The following is a 24368-nucleotide window of genomic DNA, read 5'->3' as shown; positions in this document are numbered from 1 at the left end:
TTGGCAGTGAAGCTAAAAAGGACAGCCATTCAAATCAGAACTAGACAGTGAAACCTGTTGGAGAGTTAATCTATATCAATTTAACTTAGTTTAATAAGAGTTGAGTGTGTTTAGCTCCTAGTACTTCACTAGGTCAGATTGATATGACTTGTCCCAAGCTTATGTTTCTTGTAGACTGCTGCCAATGAAATTATTGCAGTCAAATGCTAGTATCAGAATGGCTGGCCTTTTAAGGGGAGCTGAGCCCAACTGCATCCAATCAGCTGGGCCCAATCAGACTAATCAGCTGCCTCTCACTTGAGGCTGTAAAGCTAGGGATCAAATGATAGCTAGAAGATCAAATGATTCTCATAAAATTGATCAAGTAGCTTAGTTGAGGATAGGAACTGCAGGGGGTAGGGAGGCAAGAGGTCCTGGGGCAGAGGAAAGAACACAGTTTATATGTGATTCTCAGACAGATGGCCTGCAGAGTGTAATCCTGAGGGCAAGCAGGCGAGGAAGGAGAAGGGATCAGAAAGGTTTGCCTTGACTTGACTCCCAGGCAGATAGTCTGCAGAATGTAATCCTGAAGGGACTAGATAGGCCCCTGCAGAAGACTCTAGGTCAGGGGAAAGGACACAATCGATGTTTTGAATTTCTAAGTTTATTTTGAAGAAATAAAACCAAAGCCTTTAAGAAAAGGACAGAAATCCTGTGGCTGGAAGAGTGCTCTTTGGTGCACCACCTAGTGAGATAGCCAACTGGCTTACATCTAGGCTCTGTTTGACATTGCTCCAGATAAATTAAGCAGACATCACATGACATTTATACTTTGTTTCCACATTCAGACTAATAGCTAACTAAAGCTCAGCTGTGTTTACAAAACTTGAAAAAAGGACACTAATCTGCTACAAAAATATAATAGCTTAAATGTGTATCAAAGTGTGCCTAAAACAGATGCCAATAAATCTGCAGAATGCACAACCAAAAATCAAAATGTTTTTAAAGCACATTTTGGAGGCTTTATTTCAGTTCTAGTTTATTCTCTCTCATTTTTAATATTTTCAAATATGTAACAAATACAAATGAAAAAAATTCACTTGTCTTACAATTTCTAATTTCTCTCCATAATTCTATTCATACACAAGACTAATTAACTAACTAAGCAACTGAATGAGCACATTACTAAACAGGAAATCTTACTGTATGGAGTGTAACTACAGCAATGTTGGTCCCAGGATATTAAAGGAAGGTGGTATTATCTTTTATTGGATCACTTCTGTTGGTGACAGACACAAGCTTTCGAGCCACACAGAGCTCTTCTTCAGGTCAGAATAGAAGGCAAAAGTAAGAATAAAAGATCAGGTACTATTCAATGTTTTCATTAATGACTTGGATAATGGAGTGGAGAGTATACTTATAAAATTTGCAGGTGACAGCAAGCTGGGAGGGATTGCAAGAATTTTGGAGGACAGGCTTATATATAGTTAAAAAGGACTGATAAATTGGAGAATTGTTCTGAAATCCACAAGATGAAATTCAATAAAGACGAGCAAAGTAATACATTTAGGAAGGAAAAAGCACATGCAGAGATCCAAAATGGGGAATAACTGGCTAGGAAATAGTACTATACGAAAGAATCTGGGGGTTATAATGGATCATAAATTGAATGTCAGCCAAGAGAGTGATGCAGTTGTGAGAATGGCTAATATAATTCTGGAGTGTATTAACAGGAGTGTCATATGTGACACATGGGGAGGTAATGTCCTGCTCTACTCAGGACTGGTGAGGCCTTAGTTCAGTAGTTCCCAAACTTTAACAACCTGTCAACCCCTTTCACTAAATTGTCAAGTCTCGCAAACCTGCTCCTAAAAATGAATATCTCCAGGGATTTTCTCCTTTACCTGAGTATAAATTATAAAAGCAGTGATCTTGGTAATATAAAATTTGTTTTTATAACATGCTTATTACACACTATTATTAATTATTATTTATTACAGTATTTATTATATTATGAAAATGCCAACACTCTTCACAGATCTCACTTTTGTAGCTTGTAACACTTTGAATAAGCCTGTTATAAGGCAAGGCTCCTACCCTTGTTGCCAAGAAGGCTAATGGCATTTTGGGCTGTATAAGTAGGGGCATTGCCAACAGATCGAGGGATGTGATCATTCCCCTCTATTCGGCATTGGTGAGGCCTCATCTGGAGTACTGTGCCCAGTTTTGGGCCCCACACAACAAGAAGGATGTGGAAAAATTGGAAAGAGTCCAGCGAGGGCAACAAAAATGATTAGGGGGCTGGAGCACATGATTTATGAGGAGAGGCTGTGGGAACTGGGATTATTTGGTCTGCAGAAGAGAAGAATGAGGGGGGAATTTGATAGCTGCTTTCAACTACCTGAAAGGGGGTTCCAAAGAGGATGGATCTAGACAGTTCTCAGTGGTAGCAGATGACAGAACAAGGAGTAATAGTCTCAAGTTGCAGCAGGGAAGGTTTAGGTTGGATATTAGGAAAATCTTTTTCACTAGGAGGGTGGTGAAGCACTTGAATGGGTTATCTAGGGAGGTGGTGGAATCTCCTTCCTTAGAGGTTTTTAAGGCCCGGCTTGACAAAGCCCTGGCTGGGATGATTTAGTTGGGGATTGGACTAGATGACCTCCTGAGGTCCCTTCCAACACTGATATTCTGAGATTCTATAAGCTCCACTAAAAGATGCTACCTCACCCACCTTATCTCAGGAAATTTTACTGTAACCGTAGAAGTTTAAACCCATTTAAAAATATATATATATATATATAGTATATATATAAACAATTGATGGTATAAGGTCTGTTAATAATTCCTGTTCAGCTCTATTAGCCTAGAAATTAGGGTGTTTTAAGTCAGTACCTGTATATTTTAAAAACCAAGGCTGAGATTTTCATAGCTATTAAGGGATTTGCATCCCAATTCCCATTAATTTTAAATTTTTAAATTATTATTATAAACACATTTATATTGCAGTACCATCTATAGGCCTCAACGACATTGGAGCTCATTGTGCTGGGTGATATACAAAGATGATAAATTGAAGTTCCTGCCCAAAGAAGCTTACAGTCTAAAAGGCAGATGTAACAGGTGGGTGAAAATCAAGCATGCTCGGGTGTGGTGAGGGAGACAAGATAACAAATGAATTGCACGGGATGTGTACTATTCTTAGCCGGACAGTAGGTGGAGTTATGTATAGTCTCTGATGTGTCCTTGAGATTGTAAACAGACAAAGGTGACAGAACAGGTTTCTTCTATATAAAGGGGAAAGAAAATATAGTGGCAGATGCCATGTCCAGGAGAGAGGGCTCTGAAAGGCTGCCTTTGGGTTAGCCACTAGCTAACTTTCCAGTAACTTTGTAATGGGAGAGGTGTGACGCTAAAACCATCCCAATGCAAGAGGTTCACTGGTATCAGGTAGTGAGTTTCAGCTGGCCTGACTAGTTCAATGTACACCAATTCACTATGGTTATAATCTGCATCTAAAAAGGTGTCGTGATAGGTCATTGGAAAACTAAGAATTCACTGATCAGTAATATTCTTGCATGATGTATGTACACAGTGTGCATTAAGAGTAATGGCTATATGCTAGAATTATGACTAAAATGTGTTTAAACCAGACATAATCGGGAGAGTTGGTAAATAGGTCTGCCCTAGACAAAGGCATGTATATTTGCTTCTCAGGCTAGCCTGGTCACCAGGCAGAGACAATGATGGTCCATTTACATAGTAGGTAAACAAAGCTATCAGGCTAACAAATATAAAGACAGAGGAGCTGAATCTCAAGTGATAAGCAACTGAGTCAACAGAATGTATACAATATTATTGTATTATAAAAGTGTGTAGAGTGAGATCTTTTATGAAAGCCTATGACACTGGTGATTAGTATTGTCGTTAAATGTATGCATTAAGATTATATAAGGAATTATGAGTACCCATTGATATTAGCTTTTACAGTTTGTGTCCAAACAAAGGAAGATACAGGTCTCTCCCAGACAGGAGGGAACATCACAGCTATTTACCTGTCTCCGATGTAAATTAAGCATGGTGGAAACAAAACAACGGAAATCACATTTACATACATAGGGATGGGAAGCCCACATGAAGGAAAAAACAGCATGAAGTTATCCTGCCTTTTGAAACAAGTTCATTGAACTTTGGAAGATATAAGCAAGGGCAGAAGCCATCTTTGGCATCCGTCACTAGACAGCCACAAGGGACAGAGCTCTTGCAAGCTGAGAAAGATGGGTCCTTCAACCAAAGAGAGAACTGAATATAGGTGAGAAAGCTGTTTGGGCAAAGTTCTTTCATCTAGGAAGACAAGGGAACCAAGCATCTTGTACTTCTGTGGAAGATCCCAACTGAGGGGAAGTCAGCCATGGCTGGGAAGAAGGAAGATTGGTGAGAGAAACCATCTTGAACAAAGCCTGTACCTTGCAAGATTAAGTTTTAGACTATTAGATATGTATTTTCACTTTTAATTGCTTGTAACCATCTCCACTTTTATTTCTTTTACTTGGCATAACTTAACCCTATGTATATTTTGTTATAAAATTTGTGGGGGGGTTTTCACTATAAACCAACTCAGTGCTGTGTTTGAAGGGAAGGGTGTAATTACCCCCATTATTTTAATAAGATGTAATGGGCTTCTGTCTCTTTGAATGAGCAACAAACTTTAATATTTGTCTGAGTGGCCCAGGTGAGGGCTGGACACTTCAGGGCACATGGTTTTGGGGCTGGGGGAGTGTGTTGGGGTCACTTTCTGGTTGTAACCAAGGCTGGTGAAAGTGGGGTTGTGAGGCAATAGACAGGCTTCTGGGGTCAGAGCTGCTGAACCAGGGCTGTCTGGCACAGAGACACTCAGGGTGTAACCTGCTAGCTGTGAGTATCCCAGGCTCGGAGCTACAGCAGCAAAGCATTGTAGTGCACCCAGGGTTGCAGGATAAGCAGTGACACAACCCCTTGCTGGTCTGATTTATACCCAGAACACCATGACAGTATGTCTATACTTCAAGCCAGAGTTGTAAATTCCAGCTTGAGGAGACATACCTGCATTAGCACACAGAAAATAAAGTGTAACCATGATAGTGTAAGGGGCTAGCCACCTCAAGGACCTACCTAGAGTCTCAGATGGGATCATACTTGGGGTAGCTAGGCCCTCCTGCTGCTGTGGCTACACTATTTTTAGCATGATAGCTCAATCAGAACTAGCAGAGGTATGTCCCCAAGCTAGAATATACACATCCAGTTCGAAGTGTAGACATACCTCATGGCTCAGTTCTAAGAGTGAAGTGAAGAAAACAACTCCCACTCAACCTATTTGTAATCAAAATGTTTAATGCACAGTGTATCTTATTTTTTAAAATACTAATTCAGGAAATGAGTACATACATAAGAGAGATCTAGGCCAACAACCCTAAAAGTGTGCATCTCAGATGACTAGTAAATGCATTGCTAACAGACTACTTTTGTTCTTGCTTTTCACTGAGTGCCTACTGGTCTGCCAAACTACTTCAGCAACTGTAGAAGAGTAGTGCTATGCTTCTGCTTTCAGCACCTTTTCTGAGCACTTGTTTACTGAAGTGTATTGACTAGGATTAAAGGATCCTAGTCACTTACACTCAAAGGGTCAGATCTTCAGCTGGTGTAAATTGGTGTAGCTCCTAAAAGAAAAAAGTGTGGATGAGACATGGGAGGGGACAGAGGTTGAAAGAAAGAGCCAGACAGGACAGGGAAGAAGACAGCAACAAAGCAGAAGAGGACAAACCAAAAGAACAAGGAGAAAAGGACAGACAGTACTGGCCTAAAAATAATTTTCTTCTTAACTATACTATCCTATCATTTTTGCACTGAAGAATTAACCCAGAGTTTAAAGGGTAGGATATAAGTATTTGCCTCATACTCTGATTTAGAGAAAATTTTCTTACAGGGTATGACATTGCACCTGATATTCGTCACAGTGATATGATGATGATGATATGATTATGGCATAATTATAATGCATTTTGTACAAGATGGGTCATGTGAGGCGTCATTGGAAAAGTTATGATTTGCTAAATATGATTATCCTATTTGTATGCATGTATCATTTTTGTATCTAAAGTTATTGAATATGTATCTGTATTTCAATCGTGCTTACTCTGGGTGACATCCACAACTAGCCTTTCTGGTACAACAATGAAGAAGCCAGACAGTGCTGATGGTCCATCAGCAAAAACAATGGACCCTGGAAGAATTTAACCTTCCCGTGAATGTTCTGACCAGCCTGTAAGCAATTGCTGCTATGACTCAGCAAGGTATGCAAGGGCATGTGACCAGGCCACATGACTCTGGACTCCAGCTTGGTTACCAGTGTTTTTCCACAAACTGATGTTAGGACAAAGGGTTCCTGCCATATGCTAAAGCTATACAAGGCAGGGAGTAACATCCTCTCTTGTTCTTCACTCCCCACACAAGAAAACTCTTGGAAACACCTACGGAACAAAAGACTGAACTGGAGGAAGTGCTGGACCCAGGCTAGGGGGATTTCTAGCCTGTGTAGGAAAAACCTGGGGATTCCAAACTGCAAAGCAAGTGTAGCTTGTGCCTTAAGAATCTGCAGCCCACTTGTATCATCAGTCAGGGTGAGAGACTGGTAATTCAAATCCTATCTTTCTAGTATGTTAAGCATAGTTTGTGATTTTGATCTGTTTGCTATCACTTATAATAACTACAAAAGATAAATTTGTTCACTTAAAATCTATTTTATGTTTTAATCTAAACCAGTAAGTTTACAGTGAAGTGCTTGGGAAACTTAGCTCAAGGGGCTGCTGCATTTCCTCTCCAGATTGAGGGAGCAGTGAATGCTATGAGTTTACGCTGTACAGTTCCTTGTGCAGCGCAGGATGGTATAATTTTGGGTTTATACTCCAGTGGGGTGAGAGAGTTTGGGAATCTGGTAGTTATTCTGACTGTGGCCTCCCTATTGTTGGTTCATGCAGTGGCTGGTCGGAGTCTGCATGTAATTGCAACTGGGTATATCCTTGTCTGTGTGAATGCTGGTGAAAGTGCAAGCTTGGAGAAGCACAGTATGAGAGGGAACCCAGTGCGAGAGGCAGCACAGTGTAGAAGGGATCCCAGGCTGGTGGGTCAGAGGGCTCAGTGGTACCCCAGTTCCAGGTGACACCCCGGGGGGGGAACCTGTCACACAGGGTTCTGCGAATAACTGATAGCGAATATGTTATGTGTTCCTAAGCACTAATCGTTCAGGAATCACTGGCTTACATAAGTTTACTAATGTATAAAAACATCTCTGTATGTACCAGAAACAGGTGAAATGTTCATAAATAGATTGCTGAAGACGAAGTCATTGTTTTGCTCGATTCCAACAATTAAATGGTGACCAAGCTGGATTTCGGCAAGATTAGTTTCTCATACTTAAAACGAGACAGACTTACCCCATGAAGTGAGACAAGGATCTAATTGTTATTTTCCACTAAGTGATGTTTGGTAAGGTTTCTCAAGGGTACAAATAGAACAAATAGAACACTCAGGAAGATCTACCAAAGAGGATGTTGGTGTTTTTTGTTTTATTTTAAGCTATGTAATACATGGAAAACCTGTTGGAGATTTATCTCCCACCCTTTGCTTAAGAGGCAGCAAAACCTTTTCTGAATAGTTAAGAAGCAAGAATTATAGGTTTTCAGACTCAAATTTAACTTACCTGCCAAAATTGGCTGGCAAAAACTCAAGGAAAGCATCATTCAGGTATAGCTGTGTTAGGTTTAACAGTTGGGAAAATCCATCTGGAAGCCTAGATGAACACACACACAAATTTTTAGGCAGTGTTTTTGTTTCAACGAAGCATAGATCATTATATTGTACTCTCTTACAACACAGTATAATTTGTTTAGTATAGCAAAATGAACATATATGCTAAAATTAAGGTTTATCAGCATTTCTACAAGGTTTTCTCAACCTGCACACGGTTAACTGTTCATACCAGGATCAATTTCAAGGCCCTTGTTTTTCAATGCTATGAACAGGTTATGGTCTAGCTATCTGAAAGGCTTGTTTTCACACTGCAATCCACTGTGGAAGATGCACTGAGTGGAAATACCGAGGCTAATGAACAACTAGTAAAACTTTGAGTTTATTTGTTTTTTAGGAGTGGAAGTGGGGTGATGGTCATTTTCAGCAGAGATCCCACCTTATGCTAGTACTACTTCCAGAAACTGGGCCAAGCCTGAATCTTGTCACTAGAGAGACAAGAGCCATCACTTCTGGCAAGTCTTATCCTAGGAGATAATGGTCCATGGTTTGTGCTCCATGAAATAAACCAGACAGACTGGATTCTTTTTAATTAAGTAACTGATATTTGAAGAAGAGGAGCATACATTTGTCCACCTTCTTCAGAGAACTGGTGACTTCTAAAAATGTCGGTTATGGCATTCAAATGTTATGGCTGTAAGTGCCTAAGGCCTTGTCTACACTACAAGACTATTTCGAATCAACTTAGTTCGAATTTGTGGATTCGACCTTATGAAGTCGAATTTGTGTATCCATACTAAATACACTAATTCGAATTTCTGAGTCCACATTCACGGGGCCAGCGTCGACTTTGGAAGCGGTGCACTGTGGGAAGCTATCCCACAGTTCCCGCAGTCCCCGCTGCCCATTGGAATACTGGGTAGAGCCCCCAATGCCTGCTGGGGGGAGAAATGTGTCGAGGGTGGTTTTGGGTAAGTGTCGTCATTGAACCGTCAATCACAACCTCCCTCCCTCCCTCCGTGAAAGCGCCTGCGGGCAATCTGTTCGTGCACTTTTCTGGTCAGTGACAGCGCGGACACCACAGCACTGCAAGCACGGAGCCCGCTGCGATCATCGCCGTTTTCTCCTCCTCGCACTTTATCGTCCACGTCTTCCACAGTCAGCTGCTGAGAAATTGGGCTACTTTTCAATGGTGCTGCAAGCACTGGGGGACCATAGGGGACGTTTTACAAACATCAACGTCAGGTGGCCGGGCAAGGTTCATGATGCGTGTGTTTTCAGGAACTGTGGGCTGCTCAGACGCCTGCAGGAAGGTAGTTTCTTCCCGGACCACGAAATAACTGTTGTGGATGTGCAGATGCCTATAGTCATCCTCGGGGACCCAGCCTGCCCGCTAATGCACTTGCTCATGAAGCCCTATACAGGCGCCTGGGACAGCGACAAGGAACTCTTCAAATACCAGCGAGCAGCGTGACCTGTGACTGTTCAGTTTCTTTACAGAGAAGCTGAACCTGCCCCTGTTTCTTTACCCAGTTACTGCTGACTCTCCTCTTCGGTTACATACCCCGTTCACCCCGTTACCCCCACTTCCAGCACACGTGTAAAAATAAAATACATGTCCCATTATTACTTAACAAAGGTTTCTTTATTCATGACTTTTCGTGAAAGGGTTGAAACTGGGACGCAGGCTGTGCTGGGTAGGGTGTGCGGTGATGTAAAGACCGCCTCTAAACTCAAGGAATGACAGGCTCCTGCTCCTAGAGCGGTCCGCAGTGCCGGAATGGCTTCTTTCAACGGAGCCTGCCATCCCTCTTTATGGAATTCTGTGTGCGGGCGGATATGTGACCTTGTGGTGGAGGAGGACGGATACAGATTCCTCAGCTGCGTGACTCAGCGGTCCAGGACAAGGACCGCTGTATAAGATCTGTAACCGCCCTCCCCCGCTGCAAAGTCACATCTCCCCCGCCCACACAGATCCTGGAAACCACCTCCAAAAACCGACCAGGTTGCCTACTGACTGCACCGTGTGTGTGACCCGCTGCTGATCCTGCCCCCGTGTCTGTACCCTGGGAAAGGTGACTGTCCTATGCAATTAACCACCCCCTTCCCCACGCCCCCCATTCGAACACAGTCTTCTTTGAAAAAACATAACGGAAACAGTAATTAACAGCAAATCATTTTTATTAATTAAGTAGACAGTTAGGGGATGGGACTGGGATTGGGACTACTGTGAGTCTGGAAGTGAAGGACTTCGGCAACTGTAGGGTATGAGAGCTTTTGGGTACTTGAGCACTGTGCTGTGGTGCAGTGACAGTATTCACGTCCCCGGCCGCCCCTCCTCCTGATTATTTTCGGTGAGGGGGGTATGGGACTTTGTGGCGGGGGAGGGCGGTTGCAGATACACTGCAGGGTGTCTCTGTCCTCCTGCGGTCCTGCAGAACATCCACAAGGCGCCTGAGCGTGTCCGTTTGCTCCCTCACTAGTCCAAGAATTGTTTCAGTCGCCTGCTTGTCTTCCTCACGCCACCTCTCCTCCCGTTCGCTGTGTGAGCGCTGGCACAGAGAGACGGTCTCCCTCCACTGGCTCTGCTGGTCCGCCTCTGCTAGGTAGCAGCCCATACGTTCCTCGAACATCTTGTCCCTTGTCTTTTTCTTTCGCCGCCTAATCTTCGCCAGCCTCTGCGAGGGGGATGCTGTGGCAGGTCTGGAGACAGTGGAAGCTGTGAGATGGGAAACAGGGAGTGAATTCCTTGCAAAGATACATTTTTGCAAACAATTAACTGAGTCTAGGCTGTCTCTGTGAATTCTGGGTTGAGACCCCTGTGCCTGCTGGGGCAGAAATCATTTTCGCGGTGGATTCTGGGTAAATGTCGCCAGTCATTCCTTCCTCCGGGAAAGCAACGGCAGACAATCATTTCAAGCCCGTTTTCCCAGAATTGCCCTGGCATACGCCATAGCGTGGCAACCATGGACACTGTTTTGCCTTTTGTGTATGTCACCGTATGTGTACTAGATGCCGCTGACAGAGGCGGGCCAGCAGCGCTACACAGCAGCATGCTTTTGCTTTTGCATGACAGCAGAGATGGTTACCAGCCATATTGTACCATCAACCATATCATAAATTGGTAATAAGATGGGCATGGTTACCTGTCCTTTTGCACTGCACCATTTGCTGCTGTCATAAGTGCCCCTGGCCGAGCAGCCAGGGGCGCAAAAGCAAAAATTGGGAATGACTCCCTGAGTCAATCCCTCCTTTTTGGTATCTAAAAATAGAATCAGTCCTGCCTAGATTATGGGCAAGTGTACTAGAGAACCACTGTATCATAGAACCAGAGAGCAGAGCCGCTCTGTGTCTGATCCTGCATAAATTATGAGCTGTATGCTATTCACAGGGGGTGCTCCTGCAACAACACCACCTGTTCATTCCGTTCTTACCCCAGCCTTCCTGGGCTACCATACCATTGTCCCCCCACTTGTGTGATGAAGTATAAAGAATGCAGGAATAAGACACAGTGACTTGTTTGTGAGAAATGACTGGAAGGAAGCCTCCAGCTGCAATGATAGTCCAGGCAGGACATTAAGGAGTGTGGATGAAGGAGCCCATCATCCCTCTGCTAGTCCAGGGGCAATCGAATCTTTTATTTACAATGAAGGGTGGGGGCTGATGGAGCTCAGCCCCCTGTTGCAATGATGAGGACGGTTACCAGCCATATTGTACCATCAGCCATCAAAAATTAGGGACAGGCGCCCTTGATCAACCTTACTGATACTAGTCGGCATGGTTACCAGCCCTTTTGCACTGCCCCATGTGCCAATAGGCTGATGGTACAAAAAGATGGAAATCCATCCTCATCATCAGCCATCCATAGCGTGGGGGGAGCAAGGATGTTGGTGTTGAGTGCTGCACCATCGCGTCTATCTGCAGCATTCAGTAAAGATAGGGTGACGTGTAAAAGAGTCAACAGAGGATTGTTTTCACTTCTGGTGGTGGGTGGGGTGTGTGCGCAAATTGCCGTACTATGCCCTGACCCACCGCAGACACTGTGTTTGGCCCTAGAAGCATTTGGAGCTCATCCAAGAATGCAAATACTTTTCGGAGACAGCAGGAACTGTGGGATACCTTGCGTCCTCATTCCCCCCTCCCTCCATGAGCGTCCATTATATACTTTGGCTTTCCGTTACGCTCGTCACGCAGCTGCGTGCTGAGTCTGTGCTATGCCGTCTGTCCGTAGATTTCTTAAAAATACTTTGGACCAGGCGTAAAATTACAGTAATTACCCTAATTAGATGCAGGAGTCTCCGAGCGAGATCACCCTGAGGAGGGTCACTGAAGGAGATAGAGAGCGCATGCTGCGTGAAAGCTAGCACGAACCAGGGCCCGATGCAGCCGTGCTCGGGGAGGCAGTGCTCCCTGAGTTCCTCATGAAAGCCTCGCGCGGAAAACTGTGCTACCACGGAGCACCCAATAAGGCAGCTCTCCCCAGGAACCTCCTGCTGATGCTTTTCGATTAACGCAAGGAGAGCTTCGTGGAGATCTCCAAGGATGATTTCTGTTCTATCCCCATATCTAGAGAGCCCTCCTTTTCACACAGTTAAGATTCCTGTTATATTAAGAATAAAAGTTAACATGGTTACAGCACTTACCGACTGCTCCTTCCCCTGATTCAGGGTCCGGGTTAATGGCCGGGGAGGGTTGTTGGGGGATCTCCGTGACGGTGATGAATAGATCCTGGCTGTCGGGAAAACCAGCGTTGTAAGCGCTCTCGCCTGCCTCGTCCTCCACAAACCCTTCCTCATCTTCCCCGTCCGCGAACATCACCGAGGAACTGGCCGTCGACACTGTCCCATCGTCAGAGTCCACGGTCACTGGTGGGGCAGTGGTGGCAGGCTCCGTAGCGTCCGTTTGCCGCTTTGATTTTTTGGTAGCCTTGTCTGGGGTCCTTGATTTTCACGCGGCGCTGCGTTGCATCCCGCCTGTATCCTCTGTCTCTCATGGCTTTGGAGACCTTCTCGTAGGTCTTCGCATTCCCTGTTTTGGAGCGCAGCTCCGAAAGCACAGACTCCTCGCCCCACACACCGATCAGATCGAAGAGTTCCCAGTCAGTCTATGCTGGGTCCCTCTTTCTATTCACAGATAACATGAACTCCTCTGCTGGAGAGCTCTGCATCGTTGCAGGTGCTGCGGAGCTCGCCCCGATGTCCAGCCAGGACGTCAGATTCAAAGTGCCCAGACAGGAAAATGAATTCAAATTTTCCCGGGTCATTTCCTGTGTGGCTGGTCAGAGAATCCAAGCTCGGACTGCTGTCCAGAGCGTCAACAGAGTGGTGCACTGTGGGATAGCTCCCGGAGCTACTAAGTTCGATTAGCATCCACACCTAGCCTAATTCGAGCTAGCCATGTCGAATTTAGCGCTACTCCACCTGTCGAGGTGGAGTACCAAATTCGAACTAAAGAGCCCTCTAGTTCGAATTAAATGGCTTCCTGGTGTGGACGGTTGAGCGGTTAGTTCGAATTAACGCTGCTAAATTCGAATTAAAGTCCTAGTGTAGACCAGGCCTAAGAAATAGCAGCAGAAGCAAAAGAAGTAGCAGCAATTTCCTATTTTTTAAAGATGATGACTTTGACATTAAAATAAAAAAAAGAAAAGAAAAGAAAGAAAAACAACAACGTTCCCATCCTAGGAGATGGTATTGTGGTTCCCTGCATCTTTTGTCATGTTAAAAACCAAAAGTTTATGTAAACATTAGTCTCTTTATAGTAAGGGTTAACACAATGCTTCCATTAAAAGCTCAGTTTAGAAGCCCCTGCAACATCATATTTAACTTCATCAAAACTAAGACTTGAAAAATACACTCCAGAAGTGAAAGGGAAGCATAAAAAATTGTCTAACTCGTACTTCCCTGAACAATTTAAACTTTAATCTAAAACAAAAAGTCAGTTTCTAACCTTTACAGTCTTAAAAAGATAACAAAACCTGACCCTAATGTAAAGCTGTGTGTGCTATATCAATAAATATTTACTTATTTATCTTTATCCAACATATCCACTCAGCCCTTATGCCTACAAAGTCCCATAGTTTTAAATTTAATAGAGTGTAGATGGATCATCTGATCAGTTAATTAGTACAAATTTAGTACAGTTTACTTGCACTTAATTAGTAATAATTATGTAATATACAGTTACACATTAAAATATAAATGATTATATAATTATATATCTGCATGCACATAATGTTGGATTGATTTTCAAATGGTATTTTATTAAGGTTATAAAAATTAACAAAAATGTTAATCCCTTTTTAAATTTTTGTATATACCTATTGAGGAAGACGATGTATATATAACTATACACAAAAACAATGTTAAAAGAATATCAAGGTTGCAAAATCAAGCACTCAAAAGTAAGGAAATGCCAGAATTAAGGTTGTCTGTGCAACCCTAAGTCACCTCCCATATGTGTATCCATTATGATACCGTCTTTAACTACAAGGTCACTTTCGCCCTCCGCTCTCCCCCAAAACTCCTGCCTCATTTAGTGCACAGGACAGATGGTATTCACAGAACCAATAGCTATTCAGTATCTTGTTTTATCCTTATTTTTCAACGTGTGAGTCTATGTCTTATTTATTGCACACTATTCAAACCTTGCTCTGAATACTGAGCTCCTCAGAGGCTTTTTCCATGGCACTCTTCACTAAAATATCTGAGTGCTTCCCAAACATTAATGAACTGACTTGCACAACAACCCTGTGTGTGGTGAGGTGGTATGATCCCAATTTTAAAGATAAGGAAGTGAGGAGCAAAGAGATTAAAATCAGAACTGTTCTTTAATTCTGGTTGCCCAGTTTGAGATATCTAGGACTTGATTTTTCACTGTACTTAGCATTATATAATACTCTGTGTGTTCTAGCCCAGTGACTTCAGTTGCACCTATGAGTACTCATCCACGGATTTCAAGTCCGCCACCCAGAAAATGAGGAACACACAATTAGTGAGCACCTATGAAAAGTTTGGTTTAAGTAACTGGTTTAGCATCACACAAGAACTCTGTGGCAAAGGCAGGGAAAGAATCCAGTTTTTAGAGCAGCATTCAACTGATTTAACCTAATTCCATCCTGTAGAACCATACTGATACCCACATGGTTCATCAACAGGATTGGAACTCTTAGATCCACAGCACAGGCCTCTGCCACTTGAGCTACAGAGGTAATTAAGAACAGTAGTAGGTTGTGTCATCCTCTGTGTGGATCAGCCTCTGTGTGGATCAGTGGTTTTCAACATGTTGTCCGTGGACCCGTGGGAGTCCGCAGACTAGTCTAAGATTTCTAAAGGAAATTCAAAGCACCTCCATTTGAAATGTTTAGGGGTTCGCAAATGAAAAAAGGTTGAAAACCACTGCTCTAGATCCATAGCTATTTGCTTACAGTGGAGACCCAAGAACCATAGGTTCAATTCCAGATTCTGGAAGGGAGCATGTTCTTGTGGGCACACTCTTCTGCCCCATTCCCCTGCAAGTCTGACCATTTTTGCCATTGCCTGCTCCAGCCTGTCCAAGTGCCAGTCCTGTCTCTCTCTCAACAACCCCCTCATGCTCCTTCTCCCAGTCTCATTTCCCTGCCTCAGCTCCTTGTCCCAATCTTTCTCCCCATCCTGGCTCAGTTCTTGTCCCATCTGCATTTCAGTCAGGCTGCTTCTGCCTCCATGCTGACAGTTCTGTTCTTAGTTCCAGAGCCCAGTGCCACAGACACCTCTAGCAGCCAGGAGCAGCAATTGCAGGGAAAGTCCTGCTAAGAGCCTGCAGTCCTGGGCTTGGGCCTGATCAGTGCAGATGGACTCTGGAGAATTTACCTGCCAAACTGTAGCAAGTTACTACTATACAGTAATTATTATTATATTATTTATTTGTTGTGGCAAATGCAATTTTTAAAAGGTTTATAACTTGGCCAAATTTGGGCAAACAGTCATACAAACACTAGATAGCACGTCCTTTACACCAGGCTATCTCCCTGCTAAATTTCAACTCCGTGCTTCAAGGCATGGGGGCACTAGAGCATCTCAGTGAAAGAGTCATAAGAATTCAGTTGGTTTGTTTTCTTTTAACCATGGGAAAATATATATTCTTCCTCTAAACTTGTTCTCAGAAATCGTTGAATTGTTTTTGCTGAAACTTTAATCAAACTAGGGCTACCAACTTTGGTTGGACAAATTCCTAGAGGTTTCATCACGACATTACCTTTAATTAAAGATTAATCTTTAATTCCTGGGGACTCCAGGACAATCCTGGAGGGTTGGAAACCCTAAATCAAACTCAACCTGAGGCAAATACCCAGCATAGAAAATTTCAGCCTGGACAGTTAAATTTTGGCAAAGTTGTAAGCAACTGAAAAAGAGCATCTTATAATGGGACCTGCTGAGCAACTTTAATTATGGGGGGGCACTACTACCTCCATGTGTAACTATACAGACATACAACACAATAAATGTTAAGAAAGTTTAGGTTTTGTCATCAGAATGAAGGGGGAGGGGGGACAAAACTTACTTTGAAATTGGATTTACACTGGCCTCAACAATTGCCAAAACTTTACAGTTTTTGATGTTTTCTGGAAACTCCTGTATGCCTGTTAAATAAAGAAAAGAAACTATGTTAAGTTATTAGACTCAATCACAGGCAGAAAAATGTTTAATTTAAAACATTTAAAAAAGAACGAATTCATTTAACAATTAATGCAGTGGTTCTCCAATTTTTCATTTTGAGGACCACTTCATATGAGAAATATCCTTTTTCATGCACTACCTTCTCTCCCGATACCCACCATTTGTTTCTCAAAATGCTTCTTTCTGTCATCTCTCAGGAAAGGCTCCCACCAACACTCCAGAAAACCACTGCAACAGCGATTTTCATGGATCGGTAAGGCAAATGAAGGGCCTGATCCAGAGCCCACTGAAGTCAATGGCAGCCTTTGGGTCAGCCTTCAATCATCAATTACACAGATACACATTTTCAGTAACAAATTGTGCTCCCCCTCTCCTCCGCCAAATTTAGACAGACTATAGATCAAGCCCACCTGATGTGTTTATGTGGCCTGCAAGACATGTTCAGATTATGCAGAATATAAACTTCATTCCTTTAAAAAAGAAAGAGTCTAGCCTTCATGGTTGCAAAGAACTTCCCAATCTTAATTAAACGTAATTGATTCTGTTGTCTTCCTAACTCTGTAAACAGCCTGAAACAATGATAGGCTTTGTTTTCACTGCCCAGAAAAGTGTGTTTTTCCCCCCACAGGACAACATGCATTAACTAGTCCACCATAAAATCCTAATGGAGACACGGCACTGTAGTTTTTACTATGAGGTAAATTAAGCAAGGCCAATCACAGGTGGGGATATAGCATTAACCTCACCTAGCTACCTTTCATTAAAGTTTTTATTAAAACTACAGTGCTTTGACTCCAACAAGATTTTACAATGGGACAGCTAATGCAGATTAGTTATCCCACTGTAAAAAAACAAACACCTGCTGCAGTGAAAGTAGCCTCAGAGGTGGGAACTTTCCTACCTTCTATTAATCTCACTTGGATGGTAACTCTACAGCCCAATTATGACTCTTCAGTGTTAATGTAATCTTGCTCACCCCAAGGCAAGATTAACAGTCCTGTTTCTCAACCCTAGGTTCAGCGAAGAGGGTTACCATTCATCAGCACATACCACCCTCAGCCTCAAATTAATTTATACCAGTAAATAAGACAAGATGTAAATATTTAAATATTTTAGTCTACCCAACAAACATTACAACATACAATATACATAATCACAAATGATCATGTTAGCAAATGCAATGTGGAGAGTAGGAGTGAAGCCCATGGAAAGATGGGAAATGATAACTACTGCAGGGAAGGAAATGCTCAGGGGTGAAGAGAGAGGAGAAAAAGGGAAAGAAAAAGAAGGGTGAGGAAGGAAGAGAAACAAAGGGATACCTTTGCGATGGTCTAAAAGTAAATATTTTCCTCACTGAGTGACTCTGAATGCAACAATAAAGTATTGAACAAACAGCTAAATATTCAGCAAATCTCTCATTCAAATTAGTGGTAGTCCAGGTGTAGATTCAGGGTGATACTGTCACAGATCCATTGGAATACTGTTATGGCCCCAGCTTTTAGTCCTGGGGGAATTCTGCACCATTGCACATGCACAGAGTTCATGTCCCACACAGATTTCTTTGCTTCCCTACAAAAAATTACTCTCTCATAGGGAAGCAAAGAGAAGCTGCAAGAACAGTCATGCGCCACGCTCCAGCAGTGCAGGTGCACTGTTTTGGGTGCCCAGAGCAGCCAGCGGAGTGGTAAATCACTGGAGGAGCGGGGTTGGGGAAGCCTCGGCCAGTGGCTCCTACTCTGTGCCAGGCTCAGCTACTAATCCTGGCTGGGCTGGAGAGGACAGAATTTCCTCTTCCCCGGTAAGGAGCGGCAAGGGCTGGGTCAGACCCACTCCCAGAAACCTCTCCAGCTGCAGGAAGTGCTGAAACCCCCAGCCCTGCTTCCTGCCCCCATCGCTCCTCAGCTGTGAGGAGGGGTCACTGTACGGGGAGCTGCTTCCCCATCCGCCCAATCCCCATTCATCCAGACCCACCTCGTACCCAAATTGCCCTGCCAAGCCTCACCCCTGTACCCAGACCACCATCTGCTCTTGAACCCCCACCCCACCTGCACCTGGCCCACCCTGACTAGCCACCTGCATTCAGATTCCCACTCCACTAAACCATCACCCGGATTCCCACCCTACCAAGCCAGCAACTGGGACACCCCCCGCGCTGAGCCCTCCAAACCAAGACCACCACCCCTGCTGAGCTCCAACCACCTTCACCTGGATCCCCCTGTGGAGTCCCATTGTGTCTGCACCCAGAGCCCTTCCCTCCCAACAAGCCCCTGTTTATCCTGATCTCCCTCACACCCAGGCCCCCCACCCTCACACCCAGATTGGCCCACACAGAACCCTATCACCCCATACCTGGATCTCCCTACATTAAGCCCTCCATATTTGGATCCCGCTGGGCTGAGCTTGCCTGCCTACAGCTAGTGTGCTTGGCACAGAGGGGCAGGGCCCCCGGGTGTTTCTGGGACAGTCCTGGTCCTTGGGGGGGGGAGGGGTGATCTCCTACACCTCTGTGCAGTCACTGGCTTGTGCTTCCTGCTGCCATTCTGGAGCCTCCACATTTATTTATTGACAAATACAATTGGCAGACTTTTGAAGAATTTTCAAATATTGTGTGCAGAATTTTTATTTTTTTTATGCAGAATACCCTCAGGAGAAAGCTTTGGAACAGTCTCTGGGAAAACCCCTTCAGTATGCCAGACTCCACAGGGGGTACCACTCCTTCACCGCCTCCTTAGACTGGACCCCTAGGCCTTTAGCACACCTGCTTTATACTGTGAGCTCCATTCTGTGAGTATACTGAGACAGACCCTCGAGGGAGGCTTAATCTTAGTGAGCAATGCAGCTGCACAAGCATCTGAAGTGACACTCAGTCAGTGATGTCAAACAGTAACAGTGGTCCCCAACCTTTTCGGCTGGCGGGGCGACAGCCGAAGGACCACTGTGGCGGTGGAGCACCTGCCAAAATGCCGCCGCATCTCGATGACATCACTTGTCGGCGACAAGCGTCGTCATCGAGAGGCGTCCCCGCTGAAATGCCGCAGCGGCATTTCAGCGGGTGCTCTCCCAGGGGCTAGGACGCGGGCACATTAAGATGCCCCCGCGGGCGCCATGGCGGGCACCGCATTGGGGACCCCTGAGTAAGGTATATTAGTTGACTAGAACACGGTATAGGAAGACCTTGGATAGCATAGAGAAATGAAGGTTACAGTAGAGTACATTCTAGTTAGCCAGAGCTCAAAGCTCTCTCCCTCTGTTAGTCAGTCTGACCTCCTCAATCAGACTTCTCAGTGAGCATCCCCCGATTCCTCCAGCAGCCAATACTTAACTCCCACCTCACACCTCTCCAGTCCTTAATCTCTAAACTGGGGAGATGTGGCTCTGCCTCCCTGCTGAGAGGCGGGGAGTCTAGATCTCTCTCTGGGTCACTGGTTACTAGGTGTCTACGTCCAGGCAATTGGATCTGCCACTGTATTCTCAAGAGCTTTGCTGATATGGGACCTAAGGCCTCAGACAGCTAGGCATCATTCACACCTGTGTCTCAGCCTGCCAAGAACAAACAAACAATCTCTTTCACCCACTGGGTAACAATGCAACACAAAGGGGAAAACTGAGGTACAGATCAGCTTCATAAACATTACAAAACATTTGTCCATCACAGATATACCATTCCCACTAAGATTAAATAAAAAAAGAAACCATTTCTATCCATCAAATAAGTTTGATGCCTTGAAGAAGAAAAATTCATTTTTTAATGCTTAACATGTAGGTATGTAAAAACTATATGATTTGTAATCTGATGATTACCACTACTTAATACTTAAACAACTTTTTAAAAGAAAGTTACAAGTATACAAAAATTATGTTTTGGTTAAAATAATAAATGCGGGAAAATAAAAGATGGGGATAGCAAATGGAGTTGGGATGGGGACTAAAAGAGAACTACAATCATATTATTTACATTTTCATTAAATTTGTCTTCTGGAATGTCTTCTCATCTATGCTGTAATTCAACAACACAACACAGAGATGAACAAGTTCCAAAATTATAATACTGGCTTAGCACTCTAAACTGGTGTGTGTATCAGCATAATTTCCAGGATCTACATATTTAAACAAGCTTCTAACAATCCGATTTACATTTCTTAATGAATGTACTATTATCAATAAACACAGCAGAACATAAGAACGGCTATACTGGGTCAGACCAATGTTCCATCTTACCCAGTATCCTCTTTTCCAGCAGCCAATGCCAGATGCTTCAAAGGGAACGAACAGAACAGGCAATCATCAAGTGATCCATCTCCCTGTTGTCCATTCCAGCTTCTGGCTGTCAGAGGCTAGAGACACCCAGAGAATGGGGTTCCATCCCTGACCATCTTGGCTAATAGCCACTGATGGACCTATCCTCCATGAATTTGTCTAATTCTTTTTTGAACACCATAATTTCTCCCCCGATTATTATCAGAAACAAATACTACTATGACCAATAAAATAACTGAAAGTGAAGGTCCTTTTTTGTATGGCTATAGAATATAGATCAAAACCATTTTCCAAATTTGCAACTTCTTCTCCTAAATCCAAGGAAGCCTGCATAAACCCACATATTACACAGTGAATTTGTAATCTAAACAGTCTCTGCCAAAATTCCTGTTAGGACTTGTCAGAGATTTGGGCAAAAAAATGATTTGAAATACAGATACTATAAAATACTCTACGAGTAGGAAAAATGGCACTGAAGCCCATTTTCCCTGGCCAAGAGCATCACCTACACCAGGGATTGGCAACCTTTCAGAAGTGGTGTGCCAAGTCTTCATTTAGTTACTCTAATTTAAGGCTTTGTGTGCCAGTAATACGTTTTAACGTTTTTTAGAAGGTCTCTTTCTATAAGTCTATAATATATAACTAAACTATTGTTGTATGTAAAGTAAATAAGGTTTTTAAAATGTTTAAGAAGCTTCATTTAAAATTAAATTAAAATGCAGAGCCCCATCCCCCCACCCGGACCGGTGGCCAGGACCTGGGCAGTGTGAGTGCCACTGAAAATCAGCTCGCTTACCATAGGTTGCCTACCCCGACCTACACCATGCATCTAGATCTTTATTATTCGATAATTAAGAAACATGAGTCTTATTACAATTGCATTTCCTTTTCCACTGTAATATGCTACATTGCTCCTATATCCTTCTGCAGGTATTTTTATTTTAAATAAGGTTATATTGTCTTAAGCACCATAAAATCTTATCACAATAGTAGTTTAAACTAGATTATAAATATAAATGCTGATTAATCACTGCTTTTAAATTCATTCTACTAATCTATGGATTTCTCCATTAAAACGTAATTCTTTTGACTAAACTTTTTACACCAACTGATTCTCCAGATAATCAGAAATATTAACATATGATAACAAAGATAACTCTTAAAATCTTGATACAAATATAGGGGCTGATGCTCCTATCCAGTAATACAAGTGGACAAACATTGTATCAAGCAGATGAACATTTCTATGCTAGACGCTCTCTCCTCCAATAGAAATGACTCTGTTCCAGTTCTGAAGTCAGGAATCTAGGAGTAGGAGGTGGCCAAGCTAAGGAATAGCCACATGCCATGGAATGCTCCTTCTCTTACCCCACTGATAGCCATGAGTAGGTTAATAATGTTCCAAACAACATTAACTCCTCTTTGCAGTCTGTACTTTCCAGCTCCAGGGAGGCAGTCAAGGACAATGAATCTAGAGAGTCACACTACTAGGTGGGAACTGGGTTCAGAGATCATCAAGGAGTGGCAAGCCCTACCCAGAAGACTCCTGGGCTAGGAAGGATTTAGCTCCCAAAAATAGTATTTTGAATTGCTTGCACAATTTCTGATTTGAGGAAAAATATACCCGACCATGTGAGTTTCAAATGTCCAGTAACCAGACTGACATGGTAAACTGTAGCACTACAGAGGAACCATCACAGTTTAACATGTAATCCAGCCAAAAACTATTTTTTAAACCTAAGTAAACTCAAAAGATTTTAAATAAAGTTACCAGGAATTGAAAGACGCTAGAAACCATAATTCATAACTATAGTGCTACAAAAATTGTTACACAACAAAAGGTTATTTCCAAAAACCTGAAATACCCAATAGCTACATTCCACTTGTAGCGTGAAGTCTCTATTTGACCTGCACCAAGTAATGCCATCCAAATCTCCTGATAGAACAAGCCTAATATGGCATGAAACATTAAACCAGTGTGTGAGATATACACTATGAAGAATCTACTGCTTGACTAATTTTCCAGATATAATTAAGGAGGCCTCTTGAACTCATCTGTCATTAACAGAGTGTACCTCAAGATTTCATGTATTGCTTAAAGGATGACTTTTTTGTTTAAAATGAAGGAGCAGTATTGGTAAGAACTTCTGTTACAACCCTGTCTGAGCTCACGCTTGTGGTATGACACCAGGCTGCTGTACTGGACCCAACCTTTGGATCCCACGTACCTTTAAATTTACTGGGTCTGAGCAGCATCCAGACACACTTATTCCAGCCTCTCTGGCACACACCAAGCCTACAGATGCCCTGTACCATCTTATTGGGAGGTGGGACCCAGCGATCCAGCTATCCTAGGGCTCAAGACTAGTGCAGAACCTCTAATTCTCCCCACCAATTTAAGCATCCCTTTCCCAGAGCTCCATCCTTGTGAGAGTTTTCTGGTTTACTGTTTAACACTTTGAGGACCCTGTGATAGTTAAAACAAAGGGAGCACACAGCCTTTACAAAGGAACTTCTAAACAGACAGACAAAGCACAAGAGGTATAGATCTAGGTAAAAGTAACAAACACCTGCATATAAAACTTCTCGCCCTCCAGCGTCCTTCCCACTCTGAAAACCTTTGGATTTTGGTTAGTATCCTTTCAGGGTCCCAGTACACTCCTGCACTCCACTCCTCTTGCTCAATCTTCCGGTTGTCAGCAGATGGACAGTGAGAGTGCCCGGGCACACAAAAATCTGGCCCTTAAATAAAATTCTGGCCTCCTCTGTCAGGTGACCTTCAGACAGCTTCAAAACCTGTCAGGTAATCAGTTGCTGAACTCCCAGACCCCCCTTCCTAATGCATCTAAACTGGAACTAGTAATTCCCCTGGAACTGCAGCCAGCCTGCTGTTCTAGCATAAACACATTTGAATGGAGGTCCATCAAGGCTGAGGAATTTTGATGACTTTCCCATTGTTACCCTTTCTGCTAGATGTAAGGATTTCTTCTAATATCTCCTGGGTGTCCCAGCTCAATATGGAGGACACAGGGCAAAAAAGTGAAGGGCACAGTAGTTTACAATCCAAATGACGTTCACAAAATAGAATGAAGTTTGTAGATTGATTTAGACATACATCAATCACTCACAACTTTTTATCTAAAACCAAAAGTATATCTGGTGACCAGACACAGAGGAATAGAGAAGTGGGCTGGCAGAAGAGAAGAGTAGATTGGCTGGTGAGATTTGCATTTTTGTTGTCTTTATTAGATAAATGGATAGTTAAGTATTCTGAAATAAAATATTAGCTACTGATGGACTGAGAAAATACATTTACAGTTTTTTGGTGTAATTTCTTGCTCATAATTGACAAGTGCAAGACAATGCAGTCTGAGCTATGCAGACTGGCTGATGGATGCGCTGCTGTGACATTATTTATTCTATTTTTAAATCAGAGAAAGAAAGGAATGTGTGTCTTGTTATGAAAATCTCAAACAGGAAATGGTGATTTTCTACAGCATATAACTCAGCCAAATGTGAATGAATTTCCATGAACCTAATTGCACTCCCCTGCAAAATTTCAAAATCCCACTGCAAGCTATGGAAGCAACAAAGCTCTCCAAAGAAAGATTGCAAGGTTTTTTTTTAATAATGGAAAGTGTTAGGCAATCTTAATATGGGGTATTCTGTAGATATAAAACCAAGGCCACAATTGTGCAT

At 43.1% G+C, this 24368-nt stretch overlaps 1 protein-coding gene across 5 annotated transcripts in view; it reads right to left on the bottom strand.

The window, feature by feature from the left end:
• Positions 1-24368, bottom strand: part of ERBIN (erbb2 interacting protein) — a 250944-nt gene that overhangs the window by 83493 nt on the left and 143083 nt on the right. For all 5 annotated transcript variants that reach the window (XM_045022267.1, XM_045022272.1, XM_045022269.1 and 2 more), the window contains 2 exons: positions 16297-16375; positions 7712-7801 (listed from right to left, as the gene is read on the bottom strand). In XM_045022267.1, the coding sequence (XP_044878202.1) occupies positions 7712-7801; positions 16297-16375 (169 nt within the window). The remainder of the gene's footprint in view (positions 1-7711; positions 7802-16296; positions 16376-24368) is intronic.

The sequence above is a fragment of the Mauremys mutica genome, chromosome 6 (assembly GCF_020497125.1).
Source record: "Mauremys mutica isolate MM-2020 ecotype Southern chromosome 6, ASM2049712v1, whole genome shotgun sequence".
Taxonomy (NCBI): Eukaryota; Metazoa; Chordata; order Testudines; family Geoemydidae; genus Mauremys; species Mauremys mutica.
The sequence above is the reverse complement of the archived record's forward strand: the minus strand, read 5'-3'. Positions and strand labels throughout refer to the sequence as shown.